This window comes from Leptonychotes weddellii, chromosome 1 (genome assembly GCF_054177405.1).
Source record: "Leptonychotes weddellii isolate Sample4059 chromosome 1, ASM5417740v2, whole genome shotgun sequence".
NCBI classification, from domain to species: domain Eukaryota; kingdom Metazoa; phylum Chordata; class Mammalia; order Carnivora; family Phocidae; genus Leptonychotes; species Leptonychotes weddellii.
This window is the reverse complement of record NC_138369.1, coordinates 143,843,670-143,858,814: the sequence shown is the minus strand read 5'-3', so window position 1 is coordinate 143,858,814 and position 15,145 is coordinate 143,843,670. Positions and strand designations below refer to the sequence as shown.

General features: G+C 39.7%; 1 protein-coding gene across 2 annotated transcripts in view; it reads left to right on the top strand.

Annotated features, from left to right (window-relative positions):
• The first annotated feature begins 2,295 nt into the window (after positions 1 to 2,295).
• The window catches only part of HHLA2 (HHLA2 member of B7 family), a 29,024-nt gene continuing 16,174 nt past the window's right edge, over positions 2,296 to 15,145 (top strand). For both annotated transcript variants that reach the window (XM_081797417.1, XM_081797416.1), the window contains exons 1-3: positions 2,296 to 2,404; positions 12,455 to 12,542; positions 14,691 to 14,780. In XM_081797417.1, coding sequence (XP_081653543.1) covers positions 14,717 to 14,780 — 64 coding nt within the window. In that variant the 5' untranslated portion in view covers positions 2,296 to 2,404; positions 12,455 to 12,542; positions 14,691 to 14,716. The remainder of the gene's footprint in view (positions 2,405 to 12,454; positions 12,543 to 14,690; positions 14,781 to 15,145) is intronic.

Here is a 15,145-nt window from a genome sequence, read left to right as displayed (position 1 = left end):
TTTAGTGCAGGCAGTCAGATAATAGAGGAGTTGGGAAATCAAGAAGACAGTGAGAAACTCATGGAACAGTAGGAAGTCACTTATGTGGTGGAAGGAATCGATACTATGGGATCCCAGGGATGAAGTCACCTCATGGAAGCTGGAATGCTGACAGGTCTGCCTGTCAGGACCTTGAGCCATAGAAAAGATGGAACTGGTACTAGAAAACCTGCCTAACATATTATTACTTAATCAGGTGCTGATTCTCATTGTAACTTCTGTCCATGTGTTGCCTCCTCATTGGAAGAAATTTACGCAGTGACTGAGGCAGGTCTGGATACTGAATGTTGTCCATGGCAAATCCTAATAGAATTGCAACAAAAGCTCCTAGATTTTGAGATAGGCTTTGCTTTCTTTAGCCAAGGACATTCCTTTCAGAAGTTGTATCTAGGTAGGCCAGATAGCATAGAGTTTATGAAGAAGATATTTGAGTTTTAGAGTCTATGATCAGGGATCCAGTATCTGCAAAAAAGTGTGCCTTCCAGTGTTCTATGAGGCAAATAAATTGCATGAGCAAAACTGCTTATATATCACTCGGGACCCATTTGGCAAGCAATGAGCAATGGAGGCTGAGCTGAACCGACTCCATCAATGCCTGGTCACGTGATTGAGAGCCTCTTCTGTAGCGAAAGCTTTCTGGTGAGCATTCACATGATACATGAATAAGGTGGCCATAGGAGTCCAGACAGACTCTGTATAGGCTCCGACACACAGCCTTTCCCTCATCAAAGCAAACCAGGCTATGCCCTAGCTGAGTGCTCTTTGTCAGCCTTAGAGACCAGCCTACATCTCTGATGTGACGTCACACCTAACAAAGACAAGTCGGCTCTTTTGCTGGATTATGTGTAATTGCTTCTGCTATAGAAGGGATCGTATTTCCCTTCTGCCTGGCTGTGCCTTTGCCAGAACTTCCAACTGCAGTCTTACTGAATGCTTCGTACTCAGTCATTACCCTATCCAAATTGGTTCTGAAGGCAGTTCCTTGATCAAAAGCAAAGAAAGCAAGCCATGGACTAAATCAAATGTAATTCACTTATTTTATATTTTGTATCAGTGAAGCCGCAAGACTTCTAACATGGTGGAATGGTCTCTAAAAACTTAGCCCTGCAATCTTTCAGGGCATCTTCTACCTGATGACATAGCTACTTCACAGAAGACTGGGTAAGCTCTGAACCAGTGTTCTCAATAAGGAACTGTGTCCGCATAGTTAGAAGATGTGGATCTAGGAACCATGGACTGAGGAGGGCCTGAGGTGTCTAACAATCATAACTAAGCTCCTCTGTTTTTTACTCACTGAGGCTTTTAATGTCATTCAACCTCGTTTTTAGTACCTGAGGACTGGATGCAACATACAGTGTGTAACCTACACTACTACCCTGTAGCACTGTTACAGGGTAGTAGTGTAGGTTACACACTACACATCTGTCACATACCGTGTAGTACTTCTGAATTAGAAACTAAGACAGGTCATTTGGGTTCTTCATGCCAGGGGGCAAATGGTAGAAAAGTGGGATACTGTATTAGCTGGGGTGACTGACCATGCCTAGTAAGAATACTATGATTACTGCTGTGCAGTTAGGAGGACTATGATAGGAACATATTGGATCCCTTTCTTTTATATTCTCAGTGGGAAAGGGTAGTGGGAGACATTGGTAAGACCATAGGTAAGACCACAAAGAACTGAAACAGTTCAAGGATCAAGGTTCAGGCTACCCCATCGGGGACATAGCTAAGGGACTGGCAGAAGGTAAGGAGATCACAGAATAGTTAACAGAAAAGGGAAAGCACAAATACTAGCTCTGGTTTAGGGAGAAGTGGCAGACAGAAAAACTGGGGTCTGTTTCTTTGCTTGCTGTGTCATGACTTAGAACAAAATGTCTTCTATCCATATTGTATATATAGAGTGTATTGGTGATGGTAAAGTATTCCTCTTGGACCATAGACTGAAGCAGAATTTGAGGGGGAATAAATATATTCTAAAGTAGAACCACTCAAAGTGGGGCTCTGCAGGCTGGTGCCAGTGTGTGAGCTGTTTATTACTGGTTTATGATGCAAGAAGTATAGAAATAGATAGTATTTAAAATTACTCTGTTTGATTGCTATCAACATTTCTATGCCTATTGTATATAATAATAAAAAATCAAGGCTTGCATTTTATGTTTAATTTCATTTATCTAGCAATTCATCTTTATTGCGTTTTCCCAGTGAATTTGTCCATGACAGATTAGAAACAAAAATTTACTGTTCCTTTACTGTAGATGGTTTGAGAAGTGCTGATCTTGTTGAGCAGTGCCCTTGTGAAATCTATTATTACTCCTGGATGCAGCAGCTTCTGTAACTTGGACTTCTTCCCACAGCGAAGGAGGTAAGTAAGCTTGCCATTGTCCGTAGAGTATTTTGGTGGTGGTAAGTGAAGGCAGCTTTGGCTATGTGTGTTGGGCAGCCAAAGGTTCATGTATAGAAATATACCAATGAGCTGACTGTATAGCTTATATTCTGTTGCCCTCTCTCCCTACCATGGCTGGCTTCCCCAAGAGTAAAAGTATGTAACCAATACATGGTCTCTCCAATTTGGAAAGTAGAACGATGATCTAGTCTGGAGGAAGTTGATTGAAACTGAGTCACTGTGTAAAAGAACCTGAGAGGTCTCCTGGCTTCCTGCTGTTGACTTTCCTGGCATTGTCTGTTCTTTTGAAGCTTGGAGGTTCATCTTCCAGTCCTGAGTTCCCCAGTCTCTTTGTAATACATTTCCTTCTTGCTTAAGTCTTAAATCTGTTGCTTGTCACTACTGAAGGTCTTGCAGTTTTAAAGGCATTTGATAAATATTACCAAATTCTTTCCAGAAAGTTGTATATCAGTGTATACCATCGCCAATGATATGTCTCCAAGTGTCTTTTCCAGAACTGAATATTAAATGTATATATGCATATGTGTGTGTGTAGATATCTGTCTCTCTATCTAATCTTTGTCATTCTGCCAGGTTAGAAATGGGACCTTATTTAAAATTTTTTTCATATCTTTGAATATTATTGAAGGTAAATTTGGGGGGATTAGGTGTCAGGACACTTTTATATGCAAGTTATAGAAACAAAATTCAAATTAGCTTAGGCAAAAAAAAGAGGTTTGGTTAGCACACATAAAATGGAAAGATACTGGGGTAGTTTATAGAATTGAATTAAGAAGTGTGGCAACCAAGGCCATGATGATGTGCTTATTGGCAGGCACTTCTGTATGCTCGGGTGTATTCGCCTACTTGCCATTATGCTCTCACCCTCAGCCTCTCTCTGCACTCCCTGCCATTGATTGATTTCTTTCTGTCAAACAGTTCTCTTCACGTGGCAGGAGTTTATTGCTGCCATTAGTTTCAAACAGTCTCCCAGCCTAGAAGTCTTAGTGGAAAAAGATATTCTCATTTAATGTTCAGATGTGCTTTGGCCTTTCTTGGATCACTTGCCCACTCTTTGGATGGGTTGCCATGATTTGCCACACCTGGATTACTAGCCTATCCTTGGTTGGAATGATAGAGTAGGACATTGTTGCCAACACAGATTAGCAGCAACCCCCTTCCCAGAATGAAATGAAATGGGGAGGAGGGGTTCCCTTGAAGGCAAGGTAGTGGGGCAGGCAGAAATGTCCCCTACACATTTAGCAGGAGCTCTTGATTTGAGCAGATTGATTACATGTTGAAATCAATGCTTAAAGAATACTAAGACAGCAATGGTACATACGTAGGGTGATCATTTATCATCCAACCTGGGGCACTGTGGAAGAAGCTACTATTAATAATTAACAGAATGCACAGTTAACCCTATCTGGAGAACTGAGCAAGTGGAAGCAGAGAAGGCACTTAGAATTACTATGCTAACCTCTTTACTAAACCATACATGATTTTACAAGTGCCATCAACACTTCCTAAGAGAAAACAACTTCTTTGAATTGGGACCAAAACTCCCAAAAAGGTCAAGATTCAAAAAGACTAAAGGAACCATTGGAACGGACCATTTGCTCCTCGATAGCTGGTTCTCTGGGGAATAACCTAGAGGTGGTGAATCACTGATGTCACTTGTAAAGTTTCATAGTAGCGTGGTTAATGGAGGGCCTCAAAGTCATGAACCTGATATACTTTAAAGTCCTGACTTTGTAATCTTGAGCAAGTTACTTAGCCTCTATAAACTTCAGTGTCTTCATCTCTAAAATGGAAATTATAATACCTCACATGATTGTGTTTAGATTTACCATGTATATAACATTACTGTATGCTTAATAGCACTGAGATGTTACCTGCTAATATTACAAAAAAGTAATAAATGCAAGAGAAAACTATATTTTATTTTATTTATTTATTTAGTTTTTTAGCAGATAAGACCTCCTAGTAAGCTTTGTTCATATGGGTTCTTTCATCCATCTTTAGATATTTACATCATCTGCTCTTCTGACCTGCCAATTCCTCCCACCCAAGGTTCCCACAAATGTAGACAACACCCCATTTTATGGCAAGGAAGGAGTAGCCAAATGTTCCCCCATGTCGTTTAAAAATGTCATTGGGTTTTTCACTTGTGTCACTGGGGCTTTTCAAAAATGATTTCAGGATTGGTAGAGGGAATCTGGTTCACAGGATTTTTAAAGTCAGTACACAGTGAGAAGGAGTGGTAGTAGATATGGTCCCAGATACAGCTCAGGAGGTAAAGTTTGTTGGGAATTAGGGTCACAAGGAGAGGGAACCACAGGGTCAAGGAATGTTATTCAGTGTGTTTGTAGGCATGGGGAAAGAGAGAAGGGGAGCTGGGGTGGGTCAGGGTTAAGGTCTAGGGAAAGAGAAGAGGGGACAGAATTGGGACAGGGAGGAATTACCAGACGATGGGTTGATACAAAGGAGATCAGATGAGAGAATTCCTGTTTCACAAAGAAAGGTAGTAGCTGATCTTTGGAGAGTGAGGATGGGAAGCCAAGGCAACGAGAAGCAGTCATCATTCTACAGTGAATCATGCGGGGACTGGATCTCACTGCCTGAACAAATGAGAGCATGAACAAAGATGCTTCACTTTAAAGAATCCTATCATCACTGGTTACTGTCTGTCTCTCTGTGTCTCTTTCCCTCTCTCCTCTCTTTCTTTCCCTCCACCCATCCCTACCCCCTCTCTCTCCATCTCTCTTCCTTTCTCCCTTCCTGAATGTTCCAGTGTCTTTACTGAATCCAGAAGACCCATGGGAGAACTTCTAGCTATAGAAACAAGTAGAACTGAGCAGAGGCTGACTTATTAGGTGTGTCTGGGCAGCTTGATCTGTGAGTGGACCCATGTGTATGAATGAGTCAAACTCATGTACTCCGCTACTGAAAGGTCTACAGATCAACTTAAAACTTTTATATTGTCCCTTCTCTAGTCTTAACTTCACAAATTCAACACTAAACTTATGATGTTGAAGTATACATCATTGCATTATGACTTGTCAAATTCACTCTTTCTACCAATATGCAAGTCTTAGTTGTATACTATGAAGTTACTTTACTACCCCATAGCCTTATTTTTAAAGGCCTCTTGAAAACAAGCATTTACTCTCTCTCTCTCTCTTTTTTTAAAGAGAAATAAGGACAAACAGGGTCCCTAGAGGGTGAAATAGCTAGCCAAACTCTTTTCTAGTTGTATAATAGAAAACTTCATATTTGCAAGCTACTGCTTCAGCTGAGTTATCAGTATTTTCCTTTTAATGTTGACACTAAAAAGAAAGGGGACTTTTAAGGTTAATGTGTTCTGCTGTTAGAAACCTCTTCTTACAAAAAACATAAGGCACAATGGGTGCCTGGGTGGCTCAGTTGGTTAAGCGACTGCCTTCGGCTCAGGTCATGATCCTGGAGTCCCAGGATTGAGTCCCGCATCGGGCTCCCGCTCAGTGGGGAGTCTGCTTCTCCCTCTGCCCCTCCCCCCTCTCATGTGCTCTCTCCCATTCTCTCTCTCTCAAATAAATAAATAAAATCTTTAAAAAAAAACAAACAAAAAAAACATAAGGCACATTAAAGTTACTACAGAATTCCAATGGCTCATAACTGATGCTTGCTTTAGCTTCAAGATTAAAAGTGGTTTTGCCACTATTAGCAAGAAAATGCATGTCTCTAACTTAACTCTTAAAATATGACAAAACCTCTGTCAATATTTTATTGTGGTGGGAAGAGAGATTTTTTTTCCATTGATTTATTTATGTAGACAAAAATGGAACTTCCTGTGTTGCTCTTCATCAGGTAAAAAAGATATTTTTATTTTGTGTCACACCTTGGAATATTTGGAGACATTTGTAGGCCCAAGTCATAGCAGTTTAAATGTATTACTTAATTAGCAGAAAGTCTAAAGGTAGAAGATCTAGAATAGGCTGGACTCAACAATATCATTACAAACCCCATTTTTTTCTATCATCTTTATGATCCTTGTTATGTTGGCTTTTTAATCCTCACACTTGTTTCTTCACATCTAGAAGGTGGCTCCTGCAGCTACAGCATGAAATCCATGTTCAGAAAGCAGAGGGAAGGGGTTGTCATGAAGTTCTGCTCTTGTATCTATCCCTCTTATAAAGATACAAAAGTTTCCACAGAAATCCTCCCAACAGACCTCTGCTTATGTCTCATTGTCCAAAACAGTGTCCCCAAATTTTTTTTCAGTTTGATTTCAGTAGTTCATTTTGGAGACAAAGCAGTGCAAGAAGCTGGCCACACTTTCCTATTTCCCTTGGGCTCAGAGTTAGAAGGAGGGAAAGGCAGTCATACAGACATTATAATTGGGTTTCAATACTCAAGAGTCATGAGAACATGGTTAGTTGCTGAACTCAGTTTCCAGGACAGTTGGAAAGTTCTGACTAGGTTCCAGTTCTTCACAGTGGTCACCACCCCAGCTCCTCCTTCCCCAAATGTGGAGGACTCCCCCTCGCACACTGAGCCTGTGTAGCCATCTCATGTACCCTTCCTGGACACTTCCTCTGTTCTGTTAGCTAGAGGGGGTCACGTCTTGCACAGGGCTGGGCAGAGGAGTTCTGTTAGCAAAGAAGGGAAATGGTACCAGTGTCTACCACAGGGTGCTTTCACATTTTATCTATTTCATGCTATTAAGTTTGTTTTTAAATGGTTTCCTGTCACATTTACTTTGTTGATGCTTTCAGGTTGGCTCCTTTTATTTATCTGCTACAATCTCACTGGTGGGATCTTTCCAAAAGACAAATCTGACTTCATCATTAGCTTTCTATTTCCTCAGTGTGGCTTACAAGAATGGTCATGATCTGGCCTTTGCACACCTTTCCAGCATTTTTTCTTCCACGTGGCCTGCTTGGTATTTATGTTCTCTCTTGCAGCTGTATCTTTGTCTTATTGTCCGCCTAGAAAATATCTTCCCTCCTCCACTTCCCTGTACTTTTTCCCACAGGCCAGCTTCTCCTTGTCCTTCAAAACTCAATGCTCTGAGAAACTCTTGTTAACACCCTGCCCCACTAAGCTCAAGAGCTTTCTTCTGTCCTTCCATAGCACCTCGTGGGAGTTCCTATAGCAGCCTGTATCTCTGTATTATGATTTATTGGTTAACATAATCCATCAGTCTTTTGGTCCCAGCCTGAGATTTGTGAGATTAGGGACTGACTCATCCCTGTACTGTTTGTGACCCATAAGAGATGCTCAAATTGTATGTTTCCAACGGCAGAAAAGATGGTTAAGCTTGGTGGATGACAGACTGGGGTACTGTACAAACAATGATCTAATCCTGTTTCCTAGGAGGTTGGGATAAATATAAGGTATTTCATTTTCTCTTGTTTCTCAGAACTTTAACATTATCAGACTCTAAGAATGGATTGTAAGTAGAAGATAAGGCTAAAGCAATGGAGCTTTACAAACAAAGATTATTTGGCAGAATTGACTCTGAACTGTAGAGAAAACTCACTGATACAAAGTCAACCTCACAACCACTATACTTTTTAAATGACCCACTAAGCTGTATATGCAGACCTAGGCCAGCAGTCCTCCCTGTCTTGTGCACCAGCTAGTTGAGTTAGCTACAGCTTTAAATTCTAAGGACTGAAAGCCACTAATTCAGGTGTCCATAGACACAAGTACTTGCCAGAAAGCAGACCTCTATAAAGCATTGTTTAATAAAAGCTCTAAGCAATCTACACACCTAGGAATAAGTCTTGTAAAGATTGTTTTGCCTTTTTTTTTTTTTTACACCAAATCCTTGATTCTGCTATTCTGTTATAGGTCACTCAACCCTAGCAGCTCGATACATAGGTACAAGGAGGAGTTCTTTACTTCTGGAGTTGAAAGGATGACACGGGGATCGAGTCAAAATGGTTAATCTCATACTGAAAATGGGGAATACTGAATATAGCACTTACCATGCAATAGATGTATTTAAATATAGCAGCCGTGACCACTATCGGATGGGATTCTGATACTGGCATTGAGTGATAAACCTAACCCGACCTTAGGAAGGAAGGCTCCTTTGACCCCCCCAGGTACTACTGCTTCTTCTCTGTGTTAGAAATACTTGGTCTCACATTGTCTGTGGTGAGAGGTCACCATATCATTTCAGAGCTTTCATTACTTTCCTCAAAATCCTTACATCTGACACAGTCAGGCCCAGTTGTTGGTTTAGTTAAAAAATTAGGTATCTAAGTTATATATTCTGAATGGTTTTTAAAATTAAAATAACAAGTGTCCATCTACTACTTTCTAGGTTTTTTGAGTGGAGGGGGTCAAGGCATTGTTCTGAACGTGAAGCACTGTTTGATTTTCTGTGTTCTCTTTCTTGCACAAACTTAGTAGCACACCATCCAGTATTTCCAATTTTCATTTCTTGAAAGTGGCCAGAGAACTCGGTACTCAGATTGTTATAAAAGAGTTTGGCTCCTTTTAGTTCTTCACAATTTGCTCTCAATCTTTTACTACTGTCTCTCTGACACCTAATCCAATAGCAGAATTTTCTTCTGTCCTTTTTTGTGACTTGCTTTTATTTGGCCTTTCCAGAGCATTCATCTTATTCAACTTACTTGTTGGGGAAACACCAGGTTTGTCTTGTCCTCACATTTAATCAATTAACATTTAAATTATTTAGTGATGCTAACACACTGAACTGGTGGGAGGAGAAGTATACAGAAACAGCAGACTGGCTTCTCAGAGGCATTTGGCATGCCATGGGCATCTACCAGTGTGTTTTACAGAGGGAGAGCTGACTTTTTTAAAGCAGTCCTTGGCCTTACATCTGCACATGTTCAAAACTCACTTCACTTAATGGAGTCTTATTCAGTTGTTTACTACCCTCATATGCTCAACAAAACGCCTGCCATCTGCCTTGTTAACCCTGGCATTTTCTTTTGTCTGTTGTCTTGGCTTTGCGACATTCTTGCTAAAAAAAACCACCACTCTGTCCAGCTATATTCTTTCTTGTATACAGCACTATTGAGGAGGATATTATATAACCTACCTTTTTGGCAGGAAGGAACATTTTGTGATAGGAGTCTAAAGTGGAAAATGGACCTTGGAGGCAAAGTAGTGCCCCTCCTCCTCATAGTCTTTGTCTCAGGCTCTGTGGGCGCTGCTTCCAGGGGATCAACCCCACGGGAGATGGGGATTTGTGGACTGTCTTCAGGAGAAAAGTGTGAAGAATTGTGGGAACAGGATGGGGCAGAAGAAGGAGCTTAGCAGGGATATGGCTTCAGGTAAAGTCTCAGCTTCATTCCCTGGGAGGAGCTCTGGACCACAAAATGTTTCTTGACTTGAAGCTACCACTGACTGGGGTCAGGAGTAGAGAAGGAGTATAACTCCCAGAATCACAGCTTTCATCACCTAAGGGCAATCCTCTGAAAAAGGTGACAGTAGCTGAGCAATGTGTGCATGAAACCTGAACTAGTAAAACTGATCACAGGGGATCCGTGCAGGAGATTAATGGTCTGCTAATATACAAAATATCAGATATTAAATGTGTGGTGTTTCTAAAATAGCTGCTTTTATTGGGCCCAATTTATGACCCTTCTTAGACTTTCTTGGCTTTACCTGTTTCCTGGGCCCTCAACTGGTTGGACAGAGAGGGCCCCTGCCCCAACACCACTGCCCCATTTCTAAATGTCAGGCACTGACCCCACCTTCCCTGGGGAGGCCAACTTCAGCATGTCCACCATTTTACCCACCACAGTGTGAGCTGCAACGACCACAGTCCAGACGTGAGTCTCCAGGGGAAACTCACAGAGGTGGTGGTTCCCCTGCCCTGTATTTCGAGACTCAGGATACCATACTGTGAGACATGACCTCTGGCTTCCTTCGTGGCTGTCCTCTATGGCAGAGGGGTCAGGTGCACAACTAGAAGGAACATGGGAGCTAAGTGTCACAGGGAAAACCTATAAATGGATTCCTTTGGTTCTTTTTCTCTGATGGATTTGTGGTTCTGTAGAAGGTGCCTGGAGATCTGAGCAAGTGGTTCTGTTTTCTGTTCTAAAGCTATGGCCAAGGCAACCACCACCTCGTATCTACTTTCCCTTCTTCCTTGTTTCACTTCCCCTTTTCCTTCATTCTTCCTGCTCTGCAGCTGCACCCCTAAACCTCCCCAAAAATATATTAGTGTGTACCTTAACCCAGTTACAAAGACTTACTCTTCCATCCACAACAACAGCGAAATGAAAAACCAAACAGAGCCTGAAACAAAGACAGTACCCCTAGAGATTCAAAGTTTCAACCCAATGTATGAATCCTCAACTGGTGGACTGCCATTGTAAAACATCAGGGGAAATTTTTTTGAGTAAAGAGAGGGTGATCCTAAAATTGTTCTTTTTATTCTATCTTAACAATGTCAATCCTATTAAAATCTAAGTGGATGCTGAGGAGAAATCCCTATGATGCTACAAAGACTTTCCTTTTGTTATGATTTTCATGAATTGGCTCAGAGCCACGATCACTCTGGTGAGGCACTGAACTTCGAAACAATGCAGAGAAGAATGTACACCCTGGAAGCTGATTTTCCTGAAGGAACTCATAAAGGGAACTGGCGTGATGCAAGTGATGTGAAACATCCTTGGTTTTCAAAAACAAATTGACTTGCGATGTAGCTCCAGTCATATTTAGGCCAGCAGTTATGAGGCTAAGTCTAGTCTTGAGGGTTAGTGATGGGCAGGCTAGAGAGTCTGGCCTGAACACAAATGAAGTTTGTCATTATTGTCACAGTTAGTGTTGATGGCTGCAGTCAGTGTGGTCTGTAGCTGTCAAGATGGGTCCAGGGGTAGTTGTTCTGTTCTCCCTATTTTATGCTTGTAGAATGGCCTCAATTTTTCTCTTCTGATTAGTCTTAGCATCTGGATTTCTTTTTGCCATGTTCCATTACAGAGGCTGCTTCTCTGCTTTTCTCCCCCACATCTGGAGTCCAGCCAAAATGTACCAGAACAAGATGCTTCTAACATTTGAACCCTTTTGTAAGGGTGCTGATTGCAACTTGGGTAACTTCAGTTTAATTCAAGGTGGAAGATTTCTGCTGCTTTTGGGGAAGAAAATAAATGTCTAAAAATAAAACTTGGGCATAAAAATAGGGCCAAATACTCATTAACTGCCTCACTTAGCTGAATGCTGAAATTATTTCAACAGAGCTAAATCAAGCATTTATGTAGAAGAGGTTGAGTATGTTTTTTTATTCATAGTACTTTATCTTAGATGATAAATGGGTTACTGTAATTTGTCATTTTATTCAAAAGACATGAATTAAGTAGTTCTCAAGGGCCTAATTTTCAGCTCATGCTGACCCTTGAATTGGAGCACTTGTGTTCACAAGCTTTTTTAGAATGTATGTTGTGGGCTTTTATGGAAGAGGCTGGAGGGGCAGGTAGGACCAGGAGCCAGAGTATGCAAGGCTTGGTAGGCTAGGGTTAAAAATTTGGGTCTGAATATGGTGGGAAGCCACTGGAAGGATTTCAGTAGGAGGATGTCATAGAATGATTTACATTTAAAAATATGACTCTTGGCTGCTGCATTGATAGTGGACTGTAAGCAGTAACCAGTCAGATATCTATTTTAGATATTTCAGGTAAGAGATGATAGTGGCTTTGGAAGAGACAGTAATGGTAGAGTTGGTGAATGCACAAATAATGGAGCTTTATCTAAGCCATTAACAAAAATGACTGGGAGTAATTCTGGGTAATTTTGTTGTCTTGTTTGGGGTAAGGCAGGGAGAAATGGTAAAGGGAATGAGGTAAAAATCAAGGGTTCATGTTGATTCTCTGATGCTTATAAGGCATCTAAGTGAACCAATCAGATGGACAATTGAATATATGACCTGGACTCAATAGATAAGTTTCAGAATCCTTCACATACAGAATGACATTCAGAGCCATGGAATAGAAGAACTCCCCTAGGGAGAGAGTCCAGAGAAAGTATAAGACTTGAGAACTTCCCTTATTTCCACATAAATAGGGCAAGCAGAGGGGGAACAGCAGTGAGGAAGAAAAAACCAGGAGAACAAGTTGGGCTGGAAACAAGAGAAGAATCTTCCATCAGAGAGGTAAGGACCAATTATGTTGAATTCTGCTGTGAGATTGGATAGGATGAGGACAAATCATATCTATTGTTTTGGCAACGTGGAAGTTCTTGGAAACATTGACAGGGGCAGTTTATGACCTGTCACACAGATAGAAGCCAGAGTGGATTGAGGGGAATTAGTAAAAGGAAAATGGGGGTGGCTCTTTGGACAATTCTTTCAAGAAGTTAATAGAGCTAAGACATAGGTAGACAGCTAATCAAGAGCCAGAGGAGAATATGGTGGGGCTTTTTCCATGTTCTTAAGATAGGACTTATTGGGGCATATATACTCAGGGGCTTGATCTAGTGGAGAGAGAGAAACTGATGATACGTTAGAGGAAGGGATATATTTGCAGGGATAAATTTCTTGAATGTAAAAAATATGGGAAGCAGGGCAAAAGTGAAAGGGTTGGCTTTCTGTAAGAGGAGAAGGGGAGACAGAAAGAGTAGACACAGCTGTTAATGGGTTGGTTGAATTGGTGGTGGGGGTGAGGGAGTATCCATAACTGTCATTAATGAAGGCAAAGCATCAGCTGAAAGAGACATGGGAGAAAAGAAACATTGGAATTTTCAAGGAAAGGTAGCAAATATTGGAATCATTATGAATAATGAGAAAGTGAACCTATATAGTAAGACCGTGGATATGGAATGCCCCAAAGTTACATTAAGCAAGGTGGATCTGAATTAATTATTGCTTGGAAAGAAAATGCTTTTTTTGCTTGTTTGTTTTTTTTTAAGTAGCCTACAAAGGTAAAAGTGTTGTTAAATATTTACATATGTTCATAGCAGAAAATGGGTTTAATGATTACTTGTAATCTTACTATTCAGAAATAATCATTGTGATACATCTTTTCATACATTATACATGCAAATACATCAATAAGAAAAAATATAAAGGTCTTATTTTCATAACTAATACTATTTTATAAGTTTTTGCTTTGCCATTTTATCTATTGCTCTGAGCTACTGGAGTGATAACTTTGTCATACTGCAAATGTATTCCCTGATTATTTGTATTTTAATATGTTCTTATTGCTTTTCCAATTTTTATGTAGACATATCTATTATAAAAAATGTATAGTCCTGTTAAAAAAGGTCCTCTTCTAAGGCCATACATACAATTATTTTCTTCTAGTATTTAAAAGATAAAGATGAAACTATAAATTATTCTATCAGGTTTAATTTTGCTGTGATGAAGGACACAGATGTATTTTTTAGAATAGTCTTAATTATTCTTAAATATCATATCCTACAATAAATTTATGACGCAACTTTTTAATAGTGAGGATCCCAAATTATTTCTTTAAAATTTTCTTTTAGAGGTATTTAAAACTAATTATATGCTATCCCTTAAAAAGAGTAAAAATTATCTATAATCCCATCACCAGAGAAAAGCAGTTATATTTTACTTACTTGGAATTATATTGTATGTATACAGTTTGCCATCTATATTTTCTTCTGTGTTTTAGTTTTTGAAACACTCATTGTGAATCATGATTTTAATGACTGATTTATGATTTGTACTATTATTATAATATATGAGAATATATTTCCAGATTTTGTTTTGTTTTTGTGTGTGATTATAAATAACACCATAGTTAACATAATTGGTGTTAATATTTAACTGAATTTGTTTTTAGTATATTTACTATAAAAGCAATACATGTCCATTGTGGAAAGCTTTAAAAATAAAGACAGAAACTGTTATCCAGAGAACCACTGTTGAACATATACCAAATCTTTATTCATTCAACAGCCATTTTTCAATACCTACTATATAGTAGACACTGCTTTAGATGTGAACTCTGCTCCACAGAGTTAACATCCTAGTGTATATTTAGTCATATGTCATGTCTTTCTCTGATGTGCAGAAATGTGTGTGCTTTTAAAAAGAGACTATGCTACTTACAAGTTACATTGTATTCTGGTTTTTCTCCTATAACATTAAGAACTTCTTTCCATGCCATTGAACCATCTATTACAGTATCATCTTTAGTGGCTGCAGAAGAATGATTTGTGTGGATGTACTGTAGTTTATTTAACTGATCTCCTATAGTCAGACACTCTTTTCCAATTCCTGTTTGCATTTGAAATCCATACATAATATGCATATTTTGCTTGTCTTTGATAGTATAGCTAGTATGACCTCCACAAGACATGAAGGCACAGGTGGTGCTGTCCATCATCCTCATTCTTGTACCATCTCTAAGTGGATTTCATGGTGAGTTCCTTTATAATACACCCAGGTGTTAGTTGTTTGTATCAGGAGCTAGGAACATGAGCACACAATGCAAGGTGGCGGTGTCCTCTGTAACCATAGCATTGTGAACTTTTCTAAAAGATCACTTAATGAGAAACAGGAAAACAGACTGGAGGTCCTGCATGAAGATTAAAAATGACATTTTCTCCTGTCTACTCTAAGGCTTTTTCTAATCTGTCATCTGCTACCAGATATAAAATCACTAGAAAGACAAGTTTGATTGATTGGTGATTGATTTTTTTTTTCAAGTGTAAGCTTGGTACTTAACACTTAACAGAAAGCATTATCCACTTTGCTTGGTCCTGTGATGAGCATTTTTAATTATC